This window comes from Tachyglossus aculeatus, chromosome 1, assembly GCF_015852505.1.
Source record: "Tachyglossus aculeatus isolate mTacAcu1 chromosome 1, mTacAcu1.pri, whole genome shotgun sequence".
Classification (NCBI taxonomy): domain Eukaryota; kingdom Metazoa; phylum Chordata; class Mammalia; order Monotremata; family Tachyglossidae; genus Tachyglossus; species Tachyglossus aculeatus.
Window position 1 is genome coordinate 71,422,187 of NC_052066.1, and position 27,789 is coordinate 71,449,975.

General features: G+C 48.3%; 1 protein-coding gene across 1 annotated transcript in view; it reads left to right on the forward strand.

The window, feature by feature from the left end:
* Positions 1-27,789, forward strand: part of RUBCN (rubicon autophagy regulator) — a 121,874-nt gene that overhangs the window by 49,420 nt on the left and 44,665 nt on the right. Inside the window, exons 3-7 of the mRNA XM_038742812.1 lie at positions 16,046-16,129; positions 20,895-21,054; positions 23,551-23,657; positions 24,966-25,122; positions 26,530-27,099. Coding sequence (XP_038598740.1) covers positions 16,046-16,129; positions 20,895-21,054; positions 23,551-23,657; positions 24,966-25,122; positions 26,530-27,099 — 1,078 coding nt within the window. The remainder of the gene's footprint in view (positions 1-16,045; positions 16,130-20,894; positions 21,055-23,550; positions 23,658-24,965; positions 25,123-26,529; positions 27,100-27,789) is intronic.

Below are 27,789 nucleotides of genomic sequence, written 5' to 3' on the forward strand. Positions count from 1 at the left end.
AAGCACTGAACCTTGGGGAACCCCCACAGTAAGAGGATGGGAGGGGGAGGAGGAGCCTGCAAAAGAGACTGAGAAAGAATGACCGGAGAGGTAAGAGGAGAACCAGGAGAGGACGGAGTCTGTGAAGCCATGGTCAGATAGCATGTTGAGAAGAAGGGGGTGGCCCACAGTGTCAAAGGCAGCTGAGAGGTCGAGGAGGATTAGGACCGAGTAGGAGCCATTGGATTTGGCAAGCAGGAGGTCATTGGTGACCTTTGAGAGGGCAGTTTCCGTGGAATGTAGGGGACGGAAGCCAGACCGGAGGGGGTCGAGGAGAGAGTTGTTGTTGAGTAATTCTAGGCAGCGAGTGTAGACAACTCGTTCAAGGAGTTTGGAAAGGAATGGTAGGAGAGATATGGGGCGATAACTAGAAGGTGAGGTGGGGTACAAGATAAATAAAGTAATAAATATGTACAAACATCTACATATACATCATCCATGATGATGATGGTATTTGGTAAGCGCTTACTATGTGCCAACCACTGTTCTAAGCGCCGGGGGAGATACAAGGCCATCAGGTTGTCCCTCTGAGCCACGCTGCCTAATAAATACCATTATTATTATTATTTGGGACTACTACTTCTTCGGCACATTGGCCGGCTTCCATAACTCACTGCACCCTCGCTGCTCTTAATCAGCGCCAACTTGGCTGCTACAGAGGCTATGTAGGGAACGGAGTATATAATTTCAGTTACGTTCAAGGTTCCCGAACCAGTAAGACCCGCCTGAAGATCACTTTAGGGTTGGGCGTTCGCTTGAGTTTGGTTTTTTTGAATATCCTTCCTCCTTTCTTCCCCTTTCCTTCTATAAGTTGGAAAGTGCTCCTACCTTACTTGGGCAGGAGGTCACATCTGATAGACTGTCCCCTTAAATAGTATCCAGAAATTGGGATAATCAAGCTTATAATCAAACTTGACTTTTACATGTGCAGTGAGAAAAAACATCATCATCAATCGTGTTTATTGAGCGCTTATTGTGTGCAGAGCACTGTACTAAGCGCTTGGGAAGTCCAAGTTGGCAACATATAGAGACAGTCCCTACGCAACAGTGCCTTTCAGTCAATCATTGTCATAGTTACTGAGCACTTGGGAGAGTACAAAATAGCAATAAACAGACATTTTCTGCCCAAAGCAAGCATACAGTCTGGCCAAGGGTCATTCTATACTTGTACATATCTATTCTATTTATTTTATTTTGTTAGTATGTTTGGTTTGGTTCTCTGTCTCCCCCTTTTAGACTGTGAGCCCACTGTTGGGTAGGGACCGTCTCTATATGTTTCCAACTTGGACTTCCCAAGTGCTTAGTACAGTGCTCTGCACACAGTAAGTGCTCAATAAATACGATTGATTGATTGATTGGAGGATGTTGATGATAATAGTATCTGTTATGCGCTCTGTGCCAGGCACTGTACTAAGCGTCGGGTAGACGCAAGACCATCAGGTTGGACTTTGCAAAGGTGTGGAGCCCAGAAAATGATTTGATTTCATCAACAGGTATTCCTGCTGTTGATTTCTTCGGTTCCTGAACTGTTTTCTCTTTCCCAGTCCACTTTTGTGCTACAAGTAACATTGTAACTTCAGTGTTGAAACCAAGTGCTTGGAAGAGAGTGACCCTTTACCCACTTTCCAAATACTTAAAATACGTGAAGTTGGACTGCGAACTTGACCGTGTACCCTTTAAGCACTTTGAAATTCATCCCTGCCCAAAGTACTTACGTAAATCTTCCTCTACTCTATTTCCCCTATCCGTAATCTATTTTAATGTCTGTTTCCTCCATAGATTGTAAGCTCCTTTGTTTCTAAATGGCACTTAATAATAACAATGATGGCATTTATTAAGCGCTTACTATGTGCGAAGCACTGTTCTAAGCGCTGGGGAGGCCAAGGGTCATTCTATACTTGTACATATCTATTCTATTTATTTTATTTTGTTAGTATGTTTGGTTTTGTTCTCTGTCTCCCCCTTTTAGACTGTGAGCCCGCTGTTGGGTAGGGCCTGTCTCCATGTGTTGCCAACTTGTACTTCCCAAGCGCTTAGTACAGTGCTCTGCACACAGTAAGCGCTCAATAAATACGATTGATGATGATCAGGTTGTCCCACGGGGGGCTCACAGTCTTCATCCCCATTTTACAGATGAGGTCACTGAGGCACAGAGAAGAGAAGCAGCGTGGCTTAGTGGCAAGAGCCCGGGCTTGGGAGTCAGAGGTCATGGGTTCTAATCCCGACTCCCCCACTTGTCAGCTGTGTAACTTTGGGCAGATCACTTTACTTCTCTGTGCCCCAGTTACCTCATCTGTCCAATGGGGATTAAGACTGTGAGTCCCAAGTGGGGCAACCTGATCACCTTGTAACCTCCCCAGCGCTTAGAACAGTGCTTGGCACATAGTAAGCACTTAACAAATACCGTCATTATTAGTATTGTTAAGTGACTCGCCCAAAGTCACACAGCTGACAATTGGCGGAGCCGGGATTTGAACCCATGACCTCTGACTCCAAAGCCCGTGCTCTTTCCATTGAGCACGCTGCTTCTCATATTAGCACATATGTGCCAGGCACTGTACTAAACGCTGGGGTAGCTACAAGGTTCTCAGGTTGGACACAGTCCCTGTCCCACAGTGATGAGATTTGAGGTTTATTTTATCTTTCTTTTATTTTATCTAAAAAATGATTCTCAAGCTCATTGTGGGCAGTGAATGTATCTGTCTATTGCTGTACTGTACTCTCCCAACTTCATAGTACAGTGCTCTGCACACAGTAAGCGCTCAAGAAATATGATGGAATGAATGAATGAATACTATGGATTACAGACTCAAAAGAGGGAGTTCAGCTTGGCCTAGTTGATAGAGCACCGGCTTGGGAATCGAAAGGACCCGAGTTCTAATCCTGGCTCCGCCACTTGTCCGCCATGTGACCTTGGGCAAGTCACTTCTCAGTTTCCTCGTTTGTAAAATGGGGGTTAAGACTGTGAGCCCCAGGTGATGATGATGATGATGGCATTTGTTAAGCGCTTACTATGTGCAAAGCACTGTTCTAAGTGCTGGGGGGGATACAACGTGATCACGTTGTCCCACGTGGGGCTCACAGTCTTAATCCCCATTTTTACAGATGAGGGAACTGAGGCCCAGAGAAGCGAAGTGACTTGCCCAAGGTCACACAGCAGACTTGTGGTGGAGCGGGGATTCGAACCCATGACCTCTGACTCCAAAGCCCGGGCTCCTTCCGCTGAGCCACGCTGCTTCTCAGCAGCTTCTCAGGTGGGACGTAGACTGTTTCCGACTATGTACCTACCCAGGGTGGCTCAATGGAAAGAGCCCGGGCTTTGGAGTCAGAGGTCATGGGTTCAAATGCCGGCTCTGCCAATTGTCAGCTGTGTGACTTTGGGCAAGTCACTTCACTTCCCTGGGCCTCAGTTACCTCGTCTGTAAAATGGGATTAAGACTGGGAGCCCCCCGTGGGACAACCTGATCACCTTGTAACCTCCCCAGCGCTTAGAACAGTGCTTTGCACATAGTAGCGCTTAACAAATGCCTTCATTATTATTATTATTATTATTGTTATTACCAGTGCCCGGCACATAGCACTTAGCAAATAGCATCTAAAAAAAGACTGCAGAAGCTCCGACTTAACTAGTAGTGGCACTTACTGAGTGCTCATCCTGGAGGTTCACTGAATGAGGCGTTTGGGAAATGCAGAAAAATGAAGCGACCCGCTGCCTGTCCACAGGGCGCTTACGTGAGAAGCAGCGTGGCTCAGTGGAAAGAGCACGGGCTTTGAGTCAGAGGTCATGGGTTCGAATCCCGGCTCCTCCGTGTGTCTGCTGTGTGACCTTGGGCAAGCCACTTAACTTCTCGGAACCTCAGTTACCTCATCTGTAAAATGGGGATGATGACTGTGAGCCCCACGCGGGACAACCTGATCACCTTGTATCCCCCCCAGCATTTAGAACAGTACACATAGTAAGCGCTTAACAAATGCCATCATTATTATTATTATTACGTTGTAATGGATTATGGTCTGGACTTCAGCTTTTCTAGGATTGAAACATAATAGTAGCAGCGTGGCTCAGTGGAAAGAACGCGGACTTGGGAGTCAGAGGTCATGGGTTCTAATCCCGTAACTTGTCAGCTGTGTGACTTTGGGCAAGTCACTTCACTTCTCTGGGCCTCAGTTCCCTCATCTGTAAAATGGGGATTAAGACTGTGAGCCCCACGTGGGACAGCCTGATTACCTTGTATTCCCCCAGTGCTTAGAACAGTGCTTGGCACGTAATAATAATAATAATAATGGCATTTATTAAGCACTTACTATGTGCAAAGCACTGTTCTAAGCGCTGGGGAGGTTACGAAGTGATCAGGTTGTCCCACGGGGGGCTCACAGTCTTAATCCCCATTTTGCAGATGAGGTAACTGAGGCCCAGAGAAGTTAAGTGACTTGGCCAAAGTCACACAGCTGACAATTGGCAGAGCTGGGACTCGAACCCATGACCTCTAACTCCAAAGCCCGGGCTCTTTCCACTGAGCTACGCTGCTTCTCACTTCTTACGTAGTAAGCGCTTAACAAATACCATCATTATTATTGTAAGGGCTTCCTTGAGACGCAGTTGGAGTGCTGCCAAGTCAACAGGACTGCCAGCTGATGGGCAGAGAATCAATCAATCAGTGGTATTAATTGAGTCTCACTGTGTGCAGAGCACTGTGCTAAGTGTTTGGGAGAGTACAATCAGACAGACACAGTCCTTGCCCACAACGAGCTTATAGCGTAGAGAGCTAGGGTGAATGTTGAAGGCTGAGTTTTCGATTGCTGTCTGCTCTGTCGGACAAGTGCAGGCAACCCTTAGGGCTCAATTTTCATAATAGGAGTAATGATGCTAATAATAATAATAATAATAATAATAATAATAATAATAATGGTATTCGTTAAGCCCTTTCTATGTGCCAAGCACTGTTCTAAGCGCTGAAGTAGATACAAGGTAATCAGGTCGTCTCACGTGGGGCTCACAGTCTTCATCCCCATTTTACAGATGGGGTAACTGAGGCATAGAGAAGTGAAGTGACTTGCCCGAAGTCACACAGCTGACAAGTGGCAGAGCCGGGATTTGAACCCACGACGCCTGGCTCCCAAACCCGGGCTCTTTCCACTAAGCCACGCTGCTTCTAATGACATCTATTAAGCACTCTGTAATATTCATTCAGTCGTATTTATTGAGCGCTTAGTGCAGATCACTGTACTAAACAGTTGGGAAGTACAATTCAGCAACCAGTAGAGAGCATCCCTGCCCAAAATGGGCTCATAGTCTAATTGTGGTTCATTCATTCATATTTATTGAGCGCTTACTGTGTGCAGAACACTGTACTAAGCACTTGGAAAGTACAATTTGGCAACAGGTAGAGACAGTCCCTACCCAAAAACGGGCTCATTTATTAAGCACTTACTATGTGCCAGGCACCATACTAAACACTGGCATAGGTGTAAACAAGTTGGACTCATAGTGGACGGGATAACAGGTATTTTGAAATGCCCATTTTATAGATGAGGAAACTGAGGCCCAGGGAAGGGAAGCAAAGCAGCATGGCCCAGTAGAAAGAGCATGGGCCTGATAGAAAGACCTGGGTTCTAATTCGGGCCCCACCTCTTGTCTGCTGTGTGACCTCGGGCAAGTCACTTCACTTCTCTGGGCCTCAGTTACCTCATCTGGAAAATGGGGATTAAGATTGTGAGCCCCACATGGGACAACCTGATCACCTTGTATCCACCCCAGCGCTTAGAACAGTGCTTTGCACATAGTAAGCGCTTAACAAATACCAAAATTATTATTATTATTATTATTCTCTGGGCCTCATTTCTTCTGTTCACCCTCCTACCTTGAGTCTACTTTGAGTCTGCTTTGAGAAGCAGTTTGGCTCAGTGGAAAGAGCGTGGGCTTTGTTGTCAGAGGTCAGGGGTTCAAATCCCGGCTCCGCCAATTGTCAGCTGTGTGACTTTGGGCTAGTCACTTAACTTCTCTGTGCCTCAGTTGCCTCATCTGTAAAATGGGGATTAAGACTGTGAGCCCCCCGTGGGACAACCTGATCACCTTGTAACCTCCCCAGTGCTTTGCATATAGTAAGCGCTTAATAAATGCCATTATTATTATTATTATTACTACGAGCCCCATGTGGGACAGGGACTCTTTCTAACCTAATTCACTTGTATCTATCCCAGTGCTTAGAACAGTGTTTGACACACAGAAAGCACTTAATCCCCCTCTAGACTTTAAGATCATTGTGGGCAGGGAATCTTTATTGTTATATTTTTCTCTCCCAAGCGCCAAGTACAGAGAAGCAGCATGGCGTAGTGGATAGAGCCCGGGCTTGGGAGTCGGGAGGTCATGGTTTCTAATCCTGCCTCCTCCACATGTCTGTTGTGTGACCTTGGGCAAGTCACTTCACTTCTCTGTGCCTTGGTTCTCTCATCTGTAAAATTGGGATTAAGACTGTGAGCCCCATATGGGACAGGGACTGTGTCCACCTGATTTGCTTGTATCCACCCCCAACACTTACCACAGTGCTTGGCACACAGTAAGTGCTTAACAAATACCGCAGTTGTTATTATATTGTTATTCTTACAGTGCTCTGCACAGTGAGCACTCAATAAATACGATTGAATGAGTGAAAATACCAGTAATAAAAAAAGTGACTTGCCCAAGGTCACCCACCCTGCAAGTGGCGGCACTAAGCAGTGTGTTAAGCACTGGGGTAGATTCATCCCGTAGTCACTCTCGCTCCATTCATTCATTCATTCAATTGTATTTATTGAGCACTTACTGTGTGCAGAACACTGTACTAAGCGCTTGGGAAGTACAAGTTGGCAACATATAGAGACGGTCCCTACCCAACAGCGGGCTCACAGTCTGGAAGGGGGAAGACAGACAACAAGACAACTCATAATAACAAGATAAAATAAATAGAATAAATATGTACCAAAAAAATAAACAAATAAATAGAGTAATAAATACGTATAAACATATATATGTATATACAGGTGCTGTGGGGAGGGGAAGGAGGTTAAGGCGGGGGAGATGGGGAGGAGGGAGAGAGGAAGGAGGGGCCTCCACTAACCCCCAGCCCTGGATCACTGTCACCGTCCACCTCCTTCGCTCTTTTGCTCCAGCTGCTGAACGCTGCTGGCAAAAGTCTAAACACCAGGACAACCTTGTTCACTTTAAATTTATCCTTTCCTGCCTTAACTCTGCCCTCTCCTCTGCCAGGCAAAACTATTTCTCCTCATTCATTCATTCATTCATTCATTCATTCATTCATTCATTCAATCATTCATTCATTCAATCAATCGTATTTATTGAGCACTTACTATGTGCAGAGCAACAGCTGTTCCGGACATTTAACTCCCCTCTCAGGCCCCCTGTTCCCCACCTCCCCCATCACTCACACCCAACGATCTGGCCACCTACTTCATTAGGAAAATTAATACCGTCAGGTCTGAGCTTCCCAAAGCCACCCCTCCCCCTTCTCCATCCCCCCCGGCTCTCAACCCTCTCCTCTACTTTCCCATCGTCCCCATCAGTGTCTTCAGAGGAAATCTCCTTCCTCCTCTCAAGTGCCACCCCCTCCACCTGTGCTTTGGACCCCATTCTCTCTCACCTTATAAAAACTCTCACCCCTTTCCTCCTCCCCTCCCTAACTTTCATCTTCAACCACTCACTCTCCAACAGCTTCTCCCCCTCAGCCTTCAAACATGCCCACGTCTTCCCCATCCTACAGAAACCCTCCCTTTACCCCACTGCCCCCTCCAGTTATCGCCCCATCTCCCTCCTACCCTTCCTTTCCAAACTCCTAGAGCGAGTCATCCTCACTCGCTGCCTCAAATTCCCCTCCTCCAACTCTCTCCCAGACCCCCTCCAATCTGGCTTCTGTCCTCTCCATTCCACCGAAACTGCCTCTCAAAGGTCACCAATGATCTCCTTCTTGCCAAATCCAATGGCTCCTACTCTATCCTAATCCTCTTCGACTTCTCAGCTGCCTTCAACACTGTGGACCATCCCCTTCTCCTCAACATGTTATCCAACCGTGGCTTCATGGACTCCATCCTCTCCTGGTTCTCCTCTTATCTCTGCGACCTTTCATTCTCTGTCCCCTTTGCGGGCTCCTCTTCCTCCTCCCATCGCCTTACTGTAGGGGTTCCTCAAGGGTCAGTTCTTGGTCCCCTTCTGTTCTCTATCTACACTCACTCCCTTAGTGAACTCAATCGCTCCCATGGCTTCAACTATCATCTCTTTGCAGATGATACCCAAATCTACATCTCCCCAGTTCTCTCTCCCTCCCTCCAGGCTTGTATCTCCTCCTGCCTTCAGGACATCTCCACCTGGATGTCTGCCCGCCACCTAAAACTCAACATATCTAAGACTGAGCTCCTAATCTTCCCTCCCAAACCCTGTCCTCTCCCTGACTTTCCCGTCACAGTGGACGGCACTACAATCCTTCCCATCTCACAAGCCCCCAACGCTCTCTTGTTCACCCCACACATCCAATTTGTCACCCAAACCTGCCGGTCTCATCTTCACAACATAGCCAAGATCCACCCTTTCCTCTCCATCCAAACTGCCACCCTGCTCGTTCAAGCTCTCATCCTATCCCGACTGGATTACTGCATCAGCCTCCTTTCTGGTCTCCCATCCTCCTGTCTCTCTCCACTTCAGTCTGTACTTCACTCTGCTGCCCGGATTATCTTTCTACAGAAACGCTCTGGGCATGTCACCCCCCACCCCCCAAAAAATCTCCAGTGGTTGCCCATTAACCTTCGCATGAAGCAAAAACTCCTCACTCTCGGCCTCAAGGCTGTTCATCACCTTGCCCCCCTCCTACCTCACCTCCCTTCTCTCCTTCTCCAGCCCAGCCCGTACACTCCACTCCTCTGGTGCTAACCTTCTCACTGTGCCTCATTCTCTCCTGTCCCACCATTGACCCCTGGCCCACATCCTACCTCTGGCCTGGAATGCCCTCCCTCCACCCATCCGCCAAACTAGCTCACTTCCCCCCCTTCAAAGCCCTACTGAAAGCTCACCCCCTCCAGGAGGCTTTCCCAGACTAAACCCCCCTTTTCCTCTGCTCCTCCCCCCCTCCCCATAGCCCCTATTCCCTTCCTCTGCTCTACCCCCTCCCCACCCCACAGCACTTGTGTATATATGTACATATTTATTATTCTATTTTATTAATGATGTGTTTCTATCTATAATTCTTTTATTTATTTATTTTGATGCTATTGATGCCTGTCGACTTGTTTTTGTTTTGTTGTCTGTCTCCCCCATTCTAGACTGTGAGCCCGTTGTTGGGTAGGGATTGTCTCTCTGTTGCCGAATTATACTTTCCAAGGGCTTAGTGCAGTGCTCTGCACACAGTAAGTGCTCAATAAATACAATTGAATGAATGAATGGTTATGAGATTGAATGTAATCCCTGGCTCACATGGGGCTCAATCTATTAACCAGTCTATCTTTTGCAGCTGAGAAAATAGAGACTCAGAGTGGTTAAGTGATTTTTGCAAGGTCACATAGGCCAGTGGTGGAGCTGGAACTTGAACCCGCGTCTTCTGACTCCCAGCCCTGAGCTCTTTCCATTGGGCCATGGCTACCTCCCTTCACCATCAGAGAAAAGCACCCCTAATTTTGGTGAACTCTTGAAGTTTCCCAGAAAATGCAAAACTCTGTCAGAATTGGTTTTGTTAATGTTAAAAATTCAGTCTGACTGAAAGCATTAAAATAATAGTAGTAATAATAATGATGGTATTTGTTAAGCGCTTACTATGTGCCAAGCAGTGTTCTAAGCGCTGGGGTAGATAATAAGGTAATCAGGTTGTTCATTCATTCATTCAATCGTATTTATTGAGCGCTTACTGTGTGCACAGCACTGTACTAAGCGCTTGGGAAGTACAAGTTGGCAACATATAGAAACGGTCCCTACCCAGCAACGGGCTCACAGTCTAGAACATACTCCACTTCAATCAAGGTTAATTTAGTCTGAAAGTTATTTAGAACTCTGTTGTGAATAACCAGTCAGTACAAACCCTGTACGTTGCAATGCATTTGTGGATTTTAATGTTTTTACTCTTGGAGGTTCAGAACAGTATGTTCCTTTATTAACTGCCATCCTGTTTGGCATTTCATTTCATCAAAGCCCTCCAGCTTGGTTAAACCCATTAACAATCTATCCCTTCAAAATAATCTAAGAAAAAAAACAACTTCATCAAAACAGTCACATCGCTACACTCATACATTCAGTTACCATTACAATCAAAATATGGCCCCACTCTGGAAATCACAAATTCCAAAGCATATTTTGTGAATGACTAAAAATGCTCCGAGGCAAGTCATTGGAGACACCCAATCAATCAATCAATCGTATTTATTGAGGGCTTACTGTGTGCAGAGCACTGTACTAAGTGCTTGGGAAGTACAAGTTGGCAACATATAGAGACGGTCCCTACTCAACAGTGGGCTCACAGTCTAGACCCACACATTTTATCTTCAGATTTATAGCATCGGGAGGAAGACCCACAGCACCAGTACAATCAACCAAATCCTGTGTCACGTTGTTCCACGTGGGGCTCACAGTCTTCATCCCCATTTTACAGATGAGGTAACTGAAGGACAGAGAAGTTAAGTGGCTTGCCCAAGGTCACCCAGCAGACTGCTGGCAGAGCCAGGATTAGAACCCATGTCCTCTGACTCCCAAGCCCGGGCTCTTTCCATTTAAGGCCCTACTGAGAGCTCACCTCCTCCAGGAGGCCTTCCCAGACTGAGCCCCTTCCTTCCTCTCCCCCTCGTCCCCCTCTCCACCCCCCATCCTACCTCCTTCCCTTCCCCACAGCACCTGTATATATGTATATATGTTTGTACATATTTATTACTCTATTTTACTTGTACATATCTATTCTATTTATTTTATTTTGTTAGTATGTTTGGTTTTGCTCTCTGTCTCCCCCTTTTAGACTGTGAGCCCACTGTTGGGTAGGGACTGTCTCTATATGTTGCCAATTTGTACTTCCCAAGCGCTTAGTACAGTGCTCTGCAGTAAGCGCTCAATAAATACGATTGATGATGATGATGATGATGATGATGATGATTTGGGAAGTAAAATGAGAAATGTGTTGTTGTATCTGGTTGGCTGAGGGATTGGTGGTACCTGAGAGCTGAGGCAATCTCCCCACCCTCAAAACACACACACACACCCCACGCCCACCCTCAGGCTCTAGACTAGGCTCCAATAGGAAATAAATAGTACAGCTCAGTAAAGGATCATATCCTTCTCACTGCTGTTTAGAGTTGCTTCCAAGGTGCCAGGAATTCAAGCTTGTTTCAGGAGAATTGCCTGTCCCTCTGGTTTCCTCTCCTTGAAGATTAAGACATTGACCCCTTCCTGCTTCTTTGTCATCAGAAAGCTATTCTGGGTGTTGTGCTCTCGGTGTGTGGAAGGGGAAACAAGTAATGATTCATTCAGCCTTGGCTTCTGCTCTGCTTTGACAGTGGCTGATTTGGGGAGAAGTCCTTAAGGCTAAAGAAAGCCCATGACATCATTCTCAAACTATCACTCTCAGCTTCCCCCTGAGGCCTTTTAAACGTTTCATCAGGTGAGGAGGATTTTGTACACTCCCTCTTTTCAAAATGTAGATATCTTTCCAAAGTAGATTCCTTACAAGAGTAGAGGCAGACTGAGACACCTCCCTCTCTCTCTCTCTCTCTCTCTCTCCCTTCCCCTTCTTCCCTTTCTTCCCTCTCTTCCCTCTCTTCCCTCTCTTCTCTCTCTCTCTCTCTCTCCCTGTCTCCCTCCCTTCCCTCCCTTCCCTCTCCTCCCTCCCTTCCCTCCCTTCCCTCTCTTCCCTCTCTTCCCCCCCTCTCTCTCTCTCTCTCTCTCTCTCTCTCTCTCTTTCTCTCTCTCTTTCTCTCTCTCCCTCTGTCTCTCTCTGTCTCTGTCTGTCTGTCTCTCTCTCCTTCCCTCCATCCCCCCCACCTCCACCCCCAGTCAGGGGTGGAGGGTGTCCTAGGACCACAGGGTTTGGCTTGTTTGTGGTTGTTGCCCACTGGTGCTGGAAGAAGTTAGCTAACAAAAGATCTCTGGTTATCTTTTCAAGGCACTAAAATGTTTTTACCAAGCCATTTTTGCTCATAATAATAATGATAGCATTTATTAAGTGCTTACTATGTGCAAAGCACTGTTCTAAGCACTCATCTCCAGAGGTGGGCCTCTGTTCCCAATAAAGGGAGGGAACAGAGGCATGTGAAAGCTGAGTTACTTAGAGGCCCAAGTTAATAATAATAATAACAACTGTGGTATTTGTTAAGCATTTACTAAAGTGCCAGGCACTGTACTAAGCACTGGGGTGGATACAAGGAAATCGGGTTGAACACAGTCCCAGTCCCATGTGAGACTCACAGTGTCTCAATCCCCATTTTACAGATGAAGGAACTGAGGCACAGAGAAGTGAAGCAACTTGCCCAAGGTCACACAGCAGACAAGTGGCAGAGCCAGGATTAGAGAAGCAACGTGGCTCAGTGGAAAGGGCCCGGGCTTTGGAGTCAGAGGTCATGGGTTCAAATCCCAGCTCCGCCACTTGTCAGCTGTGTGACTTTGGGCAAGTCGCTTCACTTTTCTGGGCCTCAGTTGCCTCATCTGTAAAATAGGGATTAAGATTGTGAGCCCCACGTGGGACAACCTGATCACCTTGTAACCTCCCCAGTGCCTAGAACAGTGCTTTGCACATAGTAAGCGCTTAATAAATGCCATTATTATTATTATTATTATTATGACCTCTGACTCCTAGGCTCATCTTGTAATATCAGGACAGGGAGGGGACCCAATTCTCAGGGTAGATTCCTGTCCATGCAGCCTCTAACCTGCACCGAGGTTCTTGGTCTCCCCTTGTCTCTCTTTTGGGGCAGGTGGAGTGCCCTGGTGTGGGCATTTTTAGGCTTCCCCTACCACAAGACTGCTTTGCCCAAGGGTGAAAATTGGGCACTGTAAGTAGTTTTGGCCCCTGTAGGTAGTTCTGCTGGGTCCTTGGAGACATGGGAGGAGCTGGTTCTGCCCATGCTTGTCTGAACCTGCTTAAAGGACAACTGGAGAATGACCTTCAAGGCCCTGCTGAGAGCTCACCTCCTCCAGGAGGCCGTCCCAGACTGAGCCCCTTCCTTCCTCTCCCCCTCGTCCCCCTCTCCATCCCCCCATCTTACCTCCTTCCCTTCCCCACAGCACCTGTATATATGTTTGTACATATTTATTACTCTATTTATTTTACTCGTACATATCTATTCTATTTATTTAATTTTGTTAGTATGTTTGGTTTTGTTCTCTGTCTCCCCCTTTCAGACTGTGAGCCCACTGTTGGGTAGGGACTGTCTCTATATGTTGCCAACTTGTACTTCCCAAGCGCTTAGTACAGTGCTCTGCACATAGTAAGCGCTCAATAAATACGATTGATGATGATGATGATGACACGCATCACAGCCTGGTTGTCGACCCAGCTGTTTTCACTGGCCATAGGAAACCAGACGGGCACGTGTGGCCGGTTCGGATCCAAGAGGGTGGGAAGGCACATAGACACTGCCCTGTCTGAGAGCCCATGGAGAGGCAGCCTTCATTCATTTATTAAGCACGTACTGTGTGCAGAGCACTGTAGTAAGCGCTTGGGAAAGTACAGTACAGTCCCTGCCCACATCGAGCTCACAGTTTAGAGGAGGGCAGACATCAATACAAATAAATAAAGTTACAACTATATACATAAGTGCCATGGGGCTGGGAGAAGGGGAAAGAGCAAAGGGATCAAGTCAGGGTGATGCAGAAAGGAATGGGAGATGGGGAAAAGTGGGGCTTAGTCTGGGAAGGCTTCTTGGAGGAGATGGGCTTCTTGGAGGAGTTCTGAAGCGGGGGGAGTAATTGGAGGATTTGAGGGGAGAGGGTGTTCCAGGCCAGAGGCAGGACGTGGGCCAGGGGTCAGCAGCAAGACAGGAGAGCTCAAGACCCAGTGAGAAGGTTAGCACCAGAGGAGCGAAGTAAGTGGGCCGGGTTACAGAAAGGAGAGTAATCAATCAATCAATCATATTTATTGAGCGCTTACTGTGTTCAGAGCACTGTACTAAGCGCTTGGGAAGTACAAGTTGGCAACATATAGAGACAGTCCCTACCCAACAGTGGGCTCACAGTCTAAAAGACTGTAATGAGGTGAGGTAGGAGGGGGTAAGATATGGACTGCTCTAAAGCCAATGGTGAGGAGTTTTTGTTTGATATGGAGGTGGATGGGCAACCACTGGAGATTTTTGAGGAGGGGGTGACATTTCCTGAATGTTTCTGTAGAAAGATGGTCTGGGGAGTGGAGTGGGGAAAGGCAGGAAGTTGGGAGGTCAGCAAGGAGGCTGATGCAGTAATCTAGGAGGGATAGGACAGGTGATTGTATTAATGTGGTTGCAGTTTGGATGGAGAGGAAAGGGCAGATATTAGCGATGCTGTGAAGGTGGGACCAACAGGATTGGTGATGGATTGAATATGTGGGTTGAATGAGAGAGAGGAGTTAAGGATGACACCAAGGTTACGGGCTTGTGAGGTGGGAAGGATGGTGGTGCCATCTACAGTGACGGGAAAGTCAGGGAGAGGACAGGGTTTGGTTGGGAAGATAAGGAGCTCTGTTTTGGACATGTTAAGTTTGAGGTGACCAGAGGACATCCAAGTAGAGATGTCTTGAAGGCATGAGGAGCTGTGAGTCTGGAGAGAGATCAGGGGAGGAGATGTAGATTTGAGTATCATCTGCATAGAGATGGTAGTTGAAGCTGTGGGAGTGAATGAGTTCTCCAAGGGAATGAGTTTAGTTGGAGAATAGAAGAGGACCCAGAACTGAACCTTGAGGGACCCCCAAAGTTATGGGGGTGGGAGGCAGAGGAGGAGCCCGTGAAGGACACTGAGAATTATCAGCCAGAGAGATAGAGAAGCAGCGTGGCTCAGTGGAAAGAGCACAGACTTTGGAGTCAGAGTCATGGGTTCAAAGCCTGGCTCCGCCAATTGTCAGCTGTGTGACTTTGGGCAAGTCACTTCACTTCTCTGGGCCTCAGTTCCCTCACCTGTAAAATGGGGATGAAGACTGTGAGCCCCCCTGTGGGACAACCTGATCACTTTGTAACCTCCCCAGCGCTTAGAACAGTGCGTTGCACATAGTAAGCACTTAATAAATGCCATTATTATTATTATTATTATTATAAGAAGAGAGCCAGGAGAGGACAGTCAGTGAAGCCAAGGTTGGATAACATTTCCAGGAGAAGGGGGTGGTCCACAGTGTCAAAGACAGGTGAGAGGTGGAGGAGGATTAGGAGGGAGAAGAAGCCGTTGGATTTAGCAAGGTGGAGGTCATTGGTGACCTCTGAGAAGGTGGTTTCGGCGGAGTGAAGGGGACGGAGGCCTGATTGGAGCGGGTCAAGGAGAGAATTGTCTCCTTGTCTCTCTTTTGTCTCTCTTGTCTCTCTTTTAGACTGTGAGCCCACTGTTGGGTAGGGACTGTCTCTATATGTTGCCAATTTATACTTCCCAAGCGCTTAGTACAGTGCTCTGCACATAGTAAGCGCTCAATAAATACGATTGATGATGATGATGAGAATTGAAGGAGAGGAATTTGAGACAGCGGGTGAAGAAGACTCGTTTTAGGAGTTTGGAATGGTAGGTGGGAGATAGGGCAAAAACTGGAGGGAGCTGTGGGGTCAAGGGAGGGTCAAGGCAGAAGTCACGCCCCCAGGCTGTCCCATATCTGTAATATATTTATATCAGTGTGTCTCCCCCTCTAGACTGTAAGCTCATTTGGGGCAGGGGATGCGTCTGTTAATGGTGTTACATTGTACTCTCCCAAGCACTTTGTACAGTCCTCTGCACACAGTTAAGTGCTCAATAAATCCAGTCGCCCGACTGACTGTCCCCTTCCGGGTCAGCGCCGGGGCTGGGGTCAGGTGGGCCTGGCGCCTCACTCTTGGTTTTCCTGAGCAGGTGTGCTGTCGGCGGAAGGACTACTGGAAGTTTGTGAAGGACATTCGGTGGCTCAGCCCCCACTCGGCTCTCCACGTGGAAAAGGTACGGAGCCAGGAGCGTGGGTGTTGGCATCCCACAGGGTAGCAGTGGCCAGTGAAACTGAGGAGTGGCGTGGGACTTTAATAATAATAATAATAATAATGGCATTTATTAAGCGCTTACTATGTGCAAAGCACTGTTCTAAGCGCTGGGGAGGTTACAAGGTGATCAGGTTGTCCCACGGGGGGCTCACAGTCTGAATACTTCCCAAGAGTGCTCTGCACGCAGTAAGCGCTCAATAAATACGATTGAATTGAATGAATGAATGAACCCCCATTTTACAGATGAGGTAACCGAGGCACAGAGAAGTTAAGTGACTTGCCCAAAGTCGCACACCTGACTACTGGCGGAGCTGGGATTTGAACCCGTGACCTCTGACTCCATAGCCCGGGCTCTTTTCCAGTGAGCCACGCTTCTTCTCTTCTGAGCCACGCGACTTTCTGAGCAACCTGGCCCGTTCGTTCATTCAGTCGTATTTATTGAGCGCTTACTGTGTGCAGAGCACTGTACTAAGCGCATTGCGCTGGTAGGACTGCATTAGAAAGGTTTGCGGTCTGTCAGGGAAGTGGCACCAGATCCATTCAGCCTGGCCCCCTTTCCCTCCCTCAGGAAGAGGGAAAGTCATCGGACCTGGGAAGTCGGAAGGACCTGGGTTCTATCCCCGACTCTGCCGCTCGTCTCCTGTGTGACCTTGGACAAGTCACTTCACTTACCTGGGCCGAGAGACCCGTATGGGGCAGGGACTGTGTCCAATCTGATTAGATTTCATCTATCCCAGTGCTTAGAACAGTGCTCGACACATAGTAAGCGCGTAACAAACACCATCATCATAACTACAAGTTCTGCTCACAAGTTTCGTCGTGTTGGCCGTATTACGGAATCCAGGAAGCTGGCCAAGGAAACCTGTCTCTGAAACACTAGAGGATCTGGGGCTCAAGAGGAATTAACAGGATACTATGCTGGTGAGAATAAAGGAGGAGGCGGGGCCAGAGGGAGAGGAAATATTAGATTTCCAGAGACTGATGCTAGCTGGAGCCAGGCCTGAACTCCTGAAAACTTTGGCCACGTTACGGCCTCTGGCTCACCTTCCTGCCAGATTCCCGACCTTGAACACAAGCTGTTGATTATTGGTGTGCAGTGAAGGCAGAAAGAATAAAATTCCCTGCATCATTCCCGGGGACCGAAGAAGAAGAATCCCAGTAATAGTAACTGTAGTATTTGTTAAGCACTTACCATTTGCCAATCAATGCTAAGCTCTGGGGTAGATACAGTACGGTCGGGTCAGGCACAGTCCCTGTCCAAAGTGAGGCTCCCAGCCTTCAGAAGAAAGGAGAGCAGAGATTTAACCACCCCTCATGTTACAGATCAATCAATCAATCAGTCGTATTTATTGAGCGCTTACTGTGTGCAGAGCACTGTACTAAGCTCTTGGGAAGTGCAAGTTGGCAACATAGAGAGACGGTCCCTACCCAACAGTGGGCTCACAGTCTAGAAGGGGGAGACAGAGAACAAAACATATTAACACAATAAAATAAATAGAATAGATATGTACAAGTTAAATAAATAAATAGAGTAATAAATACGTACAAACATATATACATATATACAGGTGCTGTAGGGAAGGGAAGGAGGAAAGGCGGGGTGGGTGGAGAGGGGGAGAGGGAGGATGAGGAAACTGAAACACAGAGAAGCTGTGACTTGCCTAAGGTCACACAGCAGGCAAGTGTCAGAATCAGCATTAGAACCCAGGTCATTCATTCATTCATTCAGTTGTATTTATTGAGCACTTACTGTGTGCAGAGCACTGGACTAAGCACTTGGGAAGTACAAGGCGGCAACAGAGACGGTCCCTACCCAACAACAGGCTCACAGTTTAGAAGGGGGAGACAGACAATCAATCAATCAATCATATTTATTGAGTGCTTACTGTGTGCAGAGTGTGCACTGTACTAAGCGCTTGGGAAGTACAAGTTGGCAACATATAGAGACAGTCCCTACCCAACAGTGGGCTCACAGTCTAAAATATAATCATATTTATTGAGCACTGTGTGGAGAGCACTGTATTAAATGCTTTGAACATTACGATACAGGGGATTGGTAGACACATTCCCTACCCACAATGAACTCGCGGTCTAGAGGAAGAGACAGAAATTAAATAATGGATACATACATAAGGGCTGTGGGGTTGAGGAAAGGGTAAATAAAAAGCAAATCAGGGTAAGGGAGATGGAAGTAGGAAAAGTGGAAAACGGTTTAGTCAGGGAAGGCCTCTTGGAGGAGATGGGCCTTCAAAAAGGCTTTGGGGGGAAAGAGAGTCATTGTTGTATTACAAGTGGCAGAGATGGGATTAGAATTGAGGCCTGTGTTCTATCCATTGGACCACACTGCTCTTCTGGCACACAGTTCAGTACACAGTAAGGTCTCAATAAATACAACTGCTTGACTGAGGACGGAGTGTGGTTCCTGAGGGCGTAAACCCCAACATATAAGAGGGTTCTCGCTCTGTCCTCCTTCCTGCCTACCTCCCCAAGGGCGGCAGCCCCCCTAAAATCCGGCTCAGCACGTCCGGGGCTCGCTTCCTGCCCGACTGGGGCTGGGCTTCCTGGCCTGCTTGGGCTTCGGCGGGGGATCAATCAATCAATCAATCAATCGTATTTATTGAGCGCTTACTGTGTGCAAAGCACTGTACTAAGCGCTTGGGAAGTACAAGTTGGCAACAGATAGAGACGGTCCCTACCCAACAGTGGGCTCACAGTCTAAAAGGGGGAGACAGAGAACAAAACCAAACATACTAACAAAATAAAATAAATAGAATAGATATGTACAAGTAAAATAAATAAGTAAGAGGCTCACGAGAGCCTCTCGGGGACAGGCCACGGTGGCTCTGAGGCGATTAGATCCGAAATCCAGCTCGGCCCCCTTCCCTCGGTGCCCTCGGACCCCTCGGCCACCGTGCTCCGCCACCCGCCTGCGACCCAGGGGGACGGAGATACGGGTCACGGACAACAAAACAAAACACATAGACAGGTGTCAAAACCATCAGAATAAATAGAATTATAGCTATAATAAATAGAATTACAGCTATAGGTAATCCAACTCCCAGGCCCGTGCTCTGATAATCATCGTCAGGGCGAGGGGCTTTTTGAGGTGAAAGCCCTCAGCCTAGTCTCTGCTCCTAAACAGAGATCAGGAAGTGGGATCGGAATGTACACAATCCCCAATTGTGTACCCTGAGTACTCTGGCTCTAATCAATCAATCAATCAATCAGTCGTATTTATTGAGCGCTTCCTGTGTGCAGAGCACTGTACTAAGCGCTTGGGAAGTACAAGTTGGCAACCTACAGAGACGGTCCCTACCCAACAGTGGGCTCACAGTCTAGAAGATAGAGTAATTGCGTCCCTCTCTGTGTCTCCCTCTGGATCTCTGTCTCTGAACCTCTCTCTTTCCCTCCCTCCCTCCCTTCATGTCTGTAAGATCCAGTGGCCACTCCATAGGCGATGGTCCCCACAGCTGCGTGAGCTGAACTCCCAGGCCTGCCCATCCTTGGGCTCCGAATTGATTTGACAGTTTCCAATCAAGGATAAATTGACTCGAGAGTTCTAGCTTTTTGACGCCTACCCCCTCCCAGTCCTCATCCTCCTAAAAAGTTCTGTCCCCTTTTCTCCTCGTGCTCAGAATAAAAAAACGTAGTCTCCGCGTGGTAGATTATGCCCTATAGATTGTGCAGTTTTCCACTGGTCAGGTTAGTAGCTGGGTTCTTAGACGGGAGTGACGCTCAAGGATGGCTGCACAGGAATGCTGTGACAGGCTCCCAGGGAAGGCGAGGAGCTTGTGAACACTACAGCCTCCTCCCTGTTGCCCCCTTTATGGCATCTCCTCTTTTTCCCTAGGATTGCCCAGACCAGTGACCTTTAGAAAAACATCAAGGCAGTGCCAATCTTTCCCCAGTGTCCCTTGGCAGTCGGTCATATAGTTATGGTCTGCTTGGAAAAACTTTCTTCTCCAAGAAGTGCCTGATCTGGTCAGAAGTTGCTTCCCCTCTTTCAGTGCTGAGCACTTACTATGTGCAGAGGACTGTCCAAAGTGATTGGAAGAGTAATAATAATTATGGCATTTGTTAAGCACCTACTACATGCCGAGCACTGTACTAAGCAAATTGGGTTTGACACAGTCCCTGTCCCGTGTGGGGCTGACAGGCTCAATCACCGTTTTACAGATGAGGTAACTGAGGCCCAGAGAAGTGAAGTGACCTTGCCCAAGGTCACACAGCAGACAAGTGGCAGAGCCGGGATTAGAACCCATGGCCTTCCGATTCCCAGGTCCGCGCTGTATCCACTAAGCCATGCTGCTTCTCCGAGAGTACAGTGCAGCAGAGTTAGCAGACACATTCCCTGCCCTCTAGACCGTAAGCTCGTTGTGGGCAGGAAACGTGTCTTCCAGCTCTGTGGTACTCTCACAAGCGCTTTGTACAGTGCTCTGCACATGGTGAGCACTCAGTCAACACCACTGATTGACCTTCTCTCCCCGGTTACCCTCTGTGGCTCAAGCCAGCCATATCCAGGCAGTCCTTGGGACATTTGCTTTTTTTCTTTTCACTGGCCCCTTCTCTCTCTCCAGCCAGCTCCTAAGAAACCGCGGTCAGAGCAGTTCTGGTTGGGGGATGAAGTGTGTGTGTGTGTGTGTTTGTGTATATGTGTGTGAGAGAGAGAGAGAGAGAAAATCGAGACAAGAAAGCAATGGTCGGTGTCTATTTGTCCTGTCTCCCAGTTCCTCGACTTGCATGAGAATGGCCAGAGGAGTCCCAACAGTGAGAGTGACCAGGCCATCGCTGACCTGTGGCTGCAGCACAGCTTGCAGTTCCACTGCCTCTCAGCCCAGCTCCGGCCCCTGCTAGGAGACAGGCAGTACATCAGGAAATTCTACACAGGTAAGCTTCTGGAAAACAGTAGTGTTTCCTCACCGTGCCTCGTTCTCGCCCGTCCCGCCGTCGACCCCCGGCCCACGTCCTCCCCCTGGCCCAGAATGCCCCCCCTCCGCACATCCTCCAAGCTTGCTCTCTTCCTCCTTTCAAAGCCCTACCCAGCGCTTAGAACAGTGCTTTGCACATAGTAAGTGCTTAATAAATGCCATCATTATTATTATTGACAGCTCACCTCCTCCAGGAGGCCTTCCCATACTGAGCCCCCTTTTTTCTTTCCTCCTCCCCGGCCCTACCTCCTTCCCCTCCCCACAGCACCTGTATATACGTTTGTACAGATTTATTGCTCTATTTATTTTACTTGTACTTTATTTTGTTAATGATGTGCTTCTAGCTTTACTTCTATTTAATCCGATGACTTGACACCTGTCCACATGTTTTGTTTTGTTGTCTGTCTCCCCCTTCTAGACTGTGAGCCCGTTGTTGGGTAGGGACCATCTCTATATTCATTCAGTCGTATTTATTGAGCGCTTACTGTGTGCAGAGCACACAGTTCTCGAGAAGTACAAGTTGGCAACATATAGAGACGGTCCCTACCCAACAGTGGGTTCACAGTCTAGAAGGGGGAGACAGAGAACAAAACAAACCATATTAACAAAATAAAATAAATAGAATAAACATGTACAAATAAAATACATGTTGCCGACTTGTACTTCCCAACCGCTTAGTACAGTGCTCTGCACACAGTAAGCGCTCAGTAAATATGATTGAATGAGTGAATGAATAATGTCAGATTTTCCATTATGGATTTTATTTCTCCCTTGTATCCCTTCCCAAAATCAACAGGTCCTTAATTTTCACTTGACGCAAAAGAAGTGCAAGGCTCAAAAATGATGCCAATTCTTGTTTACTTATCTTTGAAGTATATATATTGTATGCATTGGATTGGATCTATACCCCTTAAAAACTTGATAGTCACCCCACCCCCAACCCCACAGCACTTAAATACGTATTTCTACATTCTCCTATTCCCCATCCACAATTTATTTTAATGTCTATCATCCCCTCTAGACTGTTAGCTCCTTGTGGGCAGGGAACGTGTCCACCCACTCTGACGTATTGTACTCTCCTTAGCGCTCAATAAATACCATTGATGAATGCAAGGGATATTTTTCCCCTCCCCTGATATGACATAACCAGTTTTTACTTTTATCCCTTCACCCTTACTTCTTTTTAAATGGTATTTAAATGCTCACTTTGTGCCAGGCACAGTCCACAGTCCTGGGGTAGATACAGGCTAATTAAGTTGGACACAGTCCCTGGCCCACAGTGGGCTCACAGTCCTCACCCCCATTTTACAACTGAGGCACAGAGAAAGTAAGTGACTTGCCCAAGGTCACACGGCAGGCAAGTGGCAGAACTGGGATTAGAACCCAGGGCCCTCTGATTCCCAGGCCCATGCTCTATCCACTAGGACATGCTGCTCCTCCTTTCTTCCTCCTCCTTCCCTTCCCCACAGCATATATATATATATATATATATATATATATATATATATATATATATATATATATATATATATATATATATATATATATGTGTGTGTGTTTGTACATAGTTATTACTCTATTTATTTTACTTGTACATATCCATTCTATTTATTTTATTTTGTTAATATGTTTGGTTTTGTTCTCTGTCTCCCCCTTCTAGACTGTGAGCCCACTGTTGGGTAGGAACTGTCTCTATATGTTGCTAACCTGGACTTCCCAAGCGCTTAGTACAGTGCTCTGCACACAGTAAGCGCTCAATAAATACGATTGATTTATTGCTCCTCAAAGTGTGGTTTTTGTTAAGCGTTTACTAGGTGCCAAGGACTGTACTAAGCGCTGGGGTAGATGCAAGATAATCGGTTCCCATGTAGCACTCACAGTCTCAGTAGGAGGGAGATCAGGTATTGAATCCCCATTTTGCAGATGAGGGAACTGAGGCATGGTTTGTACAGATTTATTACTCTATTTCACTTGTACATATTTACTATTCTATTTATTTTATGAATATGTTTGGTTTTGTTGTCTGTCTCCCCCTTTTACACTGTGAGCCCGCTGCTGGGTAGGGACCGTCTCTATATGTTGCCAACTTGTACTTCCCAAGCGCTTAGTCCAGTGCTCTGCACACAGTAAGCGCTCAATAAATACGGTTGAATGAATGAATGAATGAAGTGACTTGCCTAAGGTCACACAGCAGTCAGGTGGCGGAGCCAGAATTAGATCCCAGGTCCTCTGACGCCCAGGCTCTTTGCAACCCTTTCACGTACTTCTCCCATATCTACCAGCAATGGCATTCTGGAACCCCTGAAGACGTGGTTTTTCCCGGTTCCTTAAGGGACCAGGTTGCTTTTTGGGGGTCCCACTCAGCTGGTGGGAAGGAAAGGGGGGCCTTGGGGAGAGGGGGCCCCATCGCAGCCCAGTCAGGCAGGAAAGTCCCCAGTTGCTTTTCTCTCCGCAGACACTGCTTTCCTGCTGAGCGACGCCCACGTAACCGCCATGTTGCAGTGTCTGGAGGCGGTGGAGCAGAACAACCCTCGCCTCTTGGCCCAGATCGATGCTTCGATGGTAATGCGGGGAGCAGCGTGTCTGCGTCCGTCTCGCTGAACCGCCAAACTGCCGCCAACTCTCCTTTATGAAGGGAGAGTCATAAGGGGAAAGGGCATGGGCTTTTCCACGGGGAGGTTGGCGGCAAAAGTGTCGAGAGAAGAGTGGAAATGTTGTAAGGGGGCTTAACCCTGGCTCCCTAGGGGGTCTCAGTTTGGCCCCAGTCAGGAAGGAAGCCCGCAAGATTGCCTCTCCACCCCGTATCCTTCAGCCCTCCCACGCGGCCCTACGCTCCTGCTTTGAGCATGACCGCCAGCTGGGAGGATGTCACATACCGAAGTCACGGTTGTTGGCATCTGGGTCCCCAGGGCAGCCGGCCTGAGGGGCATTCATTCAATCATATTTATTGAGCGCTTACTGTGTGCAGAACACTGTACTAAGCGCTTGGAAAATTCAATTTGGCAACATATAGAGACGGTCCCTACCCAACAACGGGCTCACAGTCTAGAAGGGGGAGACAGACGGCAAAGCAGAACAAGTAGGCAGGCGTCAATACCATCAAAATAAATAGAAATTATAGATAGATACGTAGCATTAATAAAATAGAGTAATAAATATATACAAATATACAGAAGCGATGTGGGGAGGGGAAGGTGGTAGGGCAGAGGGAGGGAGTGGGGGCGATGGGGAGGGGAGGAGGAGCAGAGGACAAGGGAGGGCTCAGCCTGGGAAGGCCTCCTGGAGGAGGTGAGCTCTCAGTAGGGCTTTGAAGGGAGGAAGAGAGCTAATTTGGCAGATGTGCGGAGGGAGGGCATTCGGAACACAGTGAGTAAACTGGCTTCTGAGGAGAAAAGCAAGTGATCTGGGTTGTAGTGGGAGAGGAGCAGGTGCTTTAATCAATCATTGGTGCTTATTAAGTGCTTACCGTGTGCAGAACACTGTAGTAATCACTTGGGAAAGTACAATAGAATAGAGTTGGCCCAGGAGAAGACAGACATTAAAATAAATTACAGGTGGGGGAAACTGTAGAATATAAGGATATGCAGAGGAGCTGTAGACGGCCGGTCTGCAGTCATCATCAATCGTATGTATTGAGCGCTTACTATGTGCAGAGCACTGTACTAAGCGCTTGGGAAGTACAAATTGGCAACATATAGAGACAGTCCCTACCCAACAGTGGGCTCACAGTCTTGGGCAACAGCAGAAACCCCCGGGCATGAGCTAGCTTTTGGGCCGGGTCCTGGCTTCTAGCAGTTCCGGCGTCCTTTCCCTCTTGGGTTTCCCCTTCCTGGGAGGTCTGGGATCCGCTCCAGTGCTGCTTCTGTTCAGTTTGCCAGGAAGCAGGAGACCCCAGTGCTGGTGACAAAGAGCCAGAGTCTCACGGCACTACCTAGCTCCTCCTACGTCCCCTCCGTCGAGTTCGCTCCGCACCGCTACTTCGGCTCCTTCTCCGGCCTGTACCAGCCTTCATCCCTGCGCAACACAGGTGAGCCGCTCTGGGGAAGGGGGTCCTCCAGGGAAGTCCGTTGTGTGAGCCCACTGTTGGGTAGGGACCGTCTCTGTGTGTTGCCAGCTTGCACTTCCCAAGCGCTTGGTGCAGTGCTCTGCACACAGTAACTGCTCAATAAATACGATCGAATGAGTGAATGAACGGATGAGTCATTGGTACGGTTAGTAAGCGCTCGGTAAATCCCACGAAGGGACCGATGGAGGTAGTGACAGAGGGAATGTGATAGAACCTGACATAGAGAAGCAGCGTGGCTCAGTGGAAAGAGCCCGGGCTTTGGAGTCAGAGGTCATGAGTTCGAATCCTGGCTCCACCGCAAGTCTGCTGTGTGACCTTGGGCAAGTCACTTAACTTCTCTGAGCCTCAGTTACCTCATCTGTAAAAATGGGGATTAAGACTGTGAGCCCCACGTGGGACAATTTGATCACATTGTATCCCCCCCCAGCGCTTAGAACAGTGCTTTGCACATAGTAAGCGCTTAACAAATGCCATTATTATTATTATTTAGTATGGGATGAACTGTGAACTTAGCACAAAGCTCAAAAATAGCATTCTTACTCCCGGGCCTAGATGGGTGGTCTGCCTGTCCAATCCCAAATGTCCCAGCCAAGAGTGGCTGATAAAGCAACTGGAACCGATTGGGAACTGCTGGGTAATAATTACTGTGATATATGTTAAGCTCTTACTATGTTCCGGGCACTGTACTAAGCACTGGGGTAGATACAAGAAAATGGGGCTGGGCACAGTCCCTATCCCACATGGGGCTCACAGTCTTAATCCCCATTTTACAGATGAGGGAACTGAGGCCCAGAGAAGTGAAGTGACATGCCCAAAGTCACACAGCAGACAAGTGGAGGAGCTTGGATTAGAATCCAGGGCCTTCTGACTCCGAGGCCTGTGTTCTCTCCACTGGGCCATACTGCTTTTTACAGTACAGTAAGGTGAACGGTAAGATACACTAAACAAACCAAGTCCCAGATGGAAGTATGAGGATGAAAATTAATGAGGAAAGGTTTTTTATTTCGTTTTTGTTTAATTTTTTTCCATTTCCATGGGCTTATTGTCCTCTCAGCTCCAGGAAGAAATTTCTTTTTCACCCTTTTGGCCTCTCCTCTCATTTGTTCTGACGACTTGGTGTCTGTCTACAGGTTTTGTTTTGTTTTGTTGTCTCTCTCCCCCTTCTAGACTGTGAGCCCGTTGTTGGGTAGGGACCATCTCTATATGTTGCCAACGTGTACTTCCCAAGTGCTTAGTACCGTGCTCTGCACACAGTAAGCGCTCCATAAATACGATTGAATGAATGAATGAATGAATTTCTGGTATGGGCACAGATTAGTTCTTCATACTTGCTTCTCTCACCCATTCCTTCCCCCCCCGCACCCGCAGACAGGAGACCGGCCTCTACCTCGCTCTGCAGCCCTTCCCAGCAGGCTCAAGAAAACCAGGAGCGGCTTTCCCCGGCCCGGGGCTTGCCCACCGAGTCCTCCCTCCCTCCTCCCCCAGCCCTGGCTTTCCCCAGAGACCCTCCCCAGCCCCGAGCCGAGATGAGCTCTGGCACCCTGACTAATCCCAGCGAGGAGCCCTGGGCCAGCAGCCGGGACGACTCCCCGAGCGAGGCCAACGACGGACCGGAGTACCTGGCCATCGGCAACCTGGGCTGCCGGGGCCGAGCCGCCAGCTCCCGGAGCGAGAGCAGTAGCGGCGGAGGCGGGAGCAGCGGCGGAGCCAGCACCGAGAGCAGCAGCTCCAACCTGTTCTCCTCGGGCAGCTCTCAGAAGCCGGACTCCGCCGCCTCCTCCTTAGGGGACTGGGAGGGAGGGGGTCGGAGTCAGCCCCCCAGCCTCCCGCGCCGGTCCAGCTTCTCGGAGGGACAGACGCTGACCGTCTCGAGTGGGGCCAAGAAGAGTCATACGCGCTCCCACTCGGACACCAACATGACCTCTGGGAGAGGCTCAGGTAATGACTTCCGGCCAGGAGGGAGAAAGGGAAGCTTTCCGGGAATTCCCCCCAAGAGGCACGGGATATTTGCGGCCATGGTGGGTGTCCCCATGGGTTGTCTTTGGCGGGGCAGGGAGACAGAGAGGGTGTGTGTGGGGGGATGTCTGGGTGGTGCGAGGGGCGTGGATGGGGGTTGGCAGGCGTGCCGGACTGGTAGAGTATAGGAGCTCAGGATGTTACTGGCTCCTCTGGCCGGATTGCCTGAGGATGGAGCTTTTCTGACTTGTCATAATAATAATAATTTTGGTATTTGTTAAGCGCTTCCTATGTGCGAAGCACTGTTCTAAGCGCTGGGGAGGATACAAGGTGGTCAGGTTGTCCCATGTGGGGCTCACAGTCTTAATCCCCATTTTACAGATGAGGGAACTGAGGTCCAGAGAAGTTAAGTGACTTATAATGGCATTTATTAAGCACTTACTACGTGCAAAGCACTGTTCTAAGTGCTGGGGAGGTTACAAGGTGATCAGGTTGTCCCATGTGGGGCTCACAATCTTAATCCCCATTTTACAGATGAGGTAACAGGTCCAGAGAAGTTAAGTGACTTGCCCAAAGTCAGACAGCTGACAAGCGGCGGAGCCGGAATTAGAACCCATGACCTCTGACTCCCAAGCCCGGGCTCTTCCCACTGAGCCACACTGCTTCCCATTG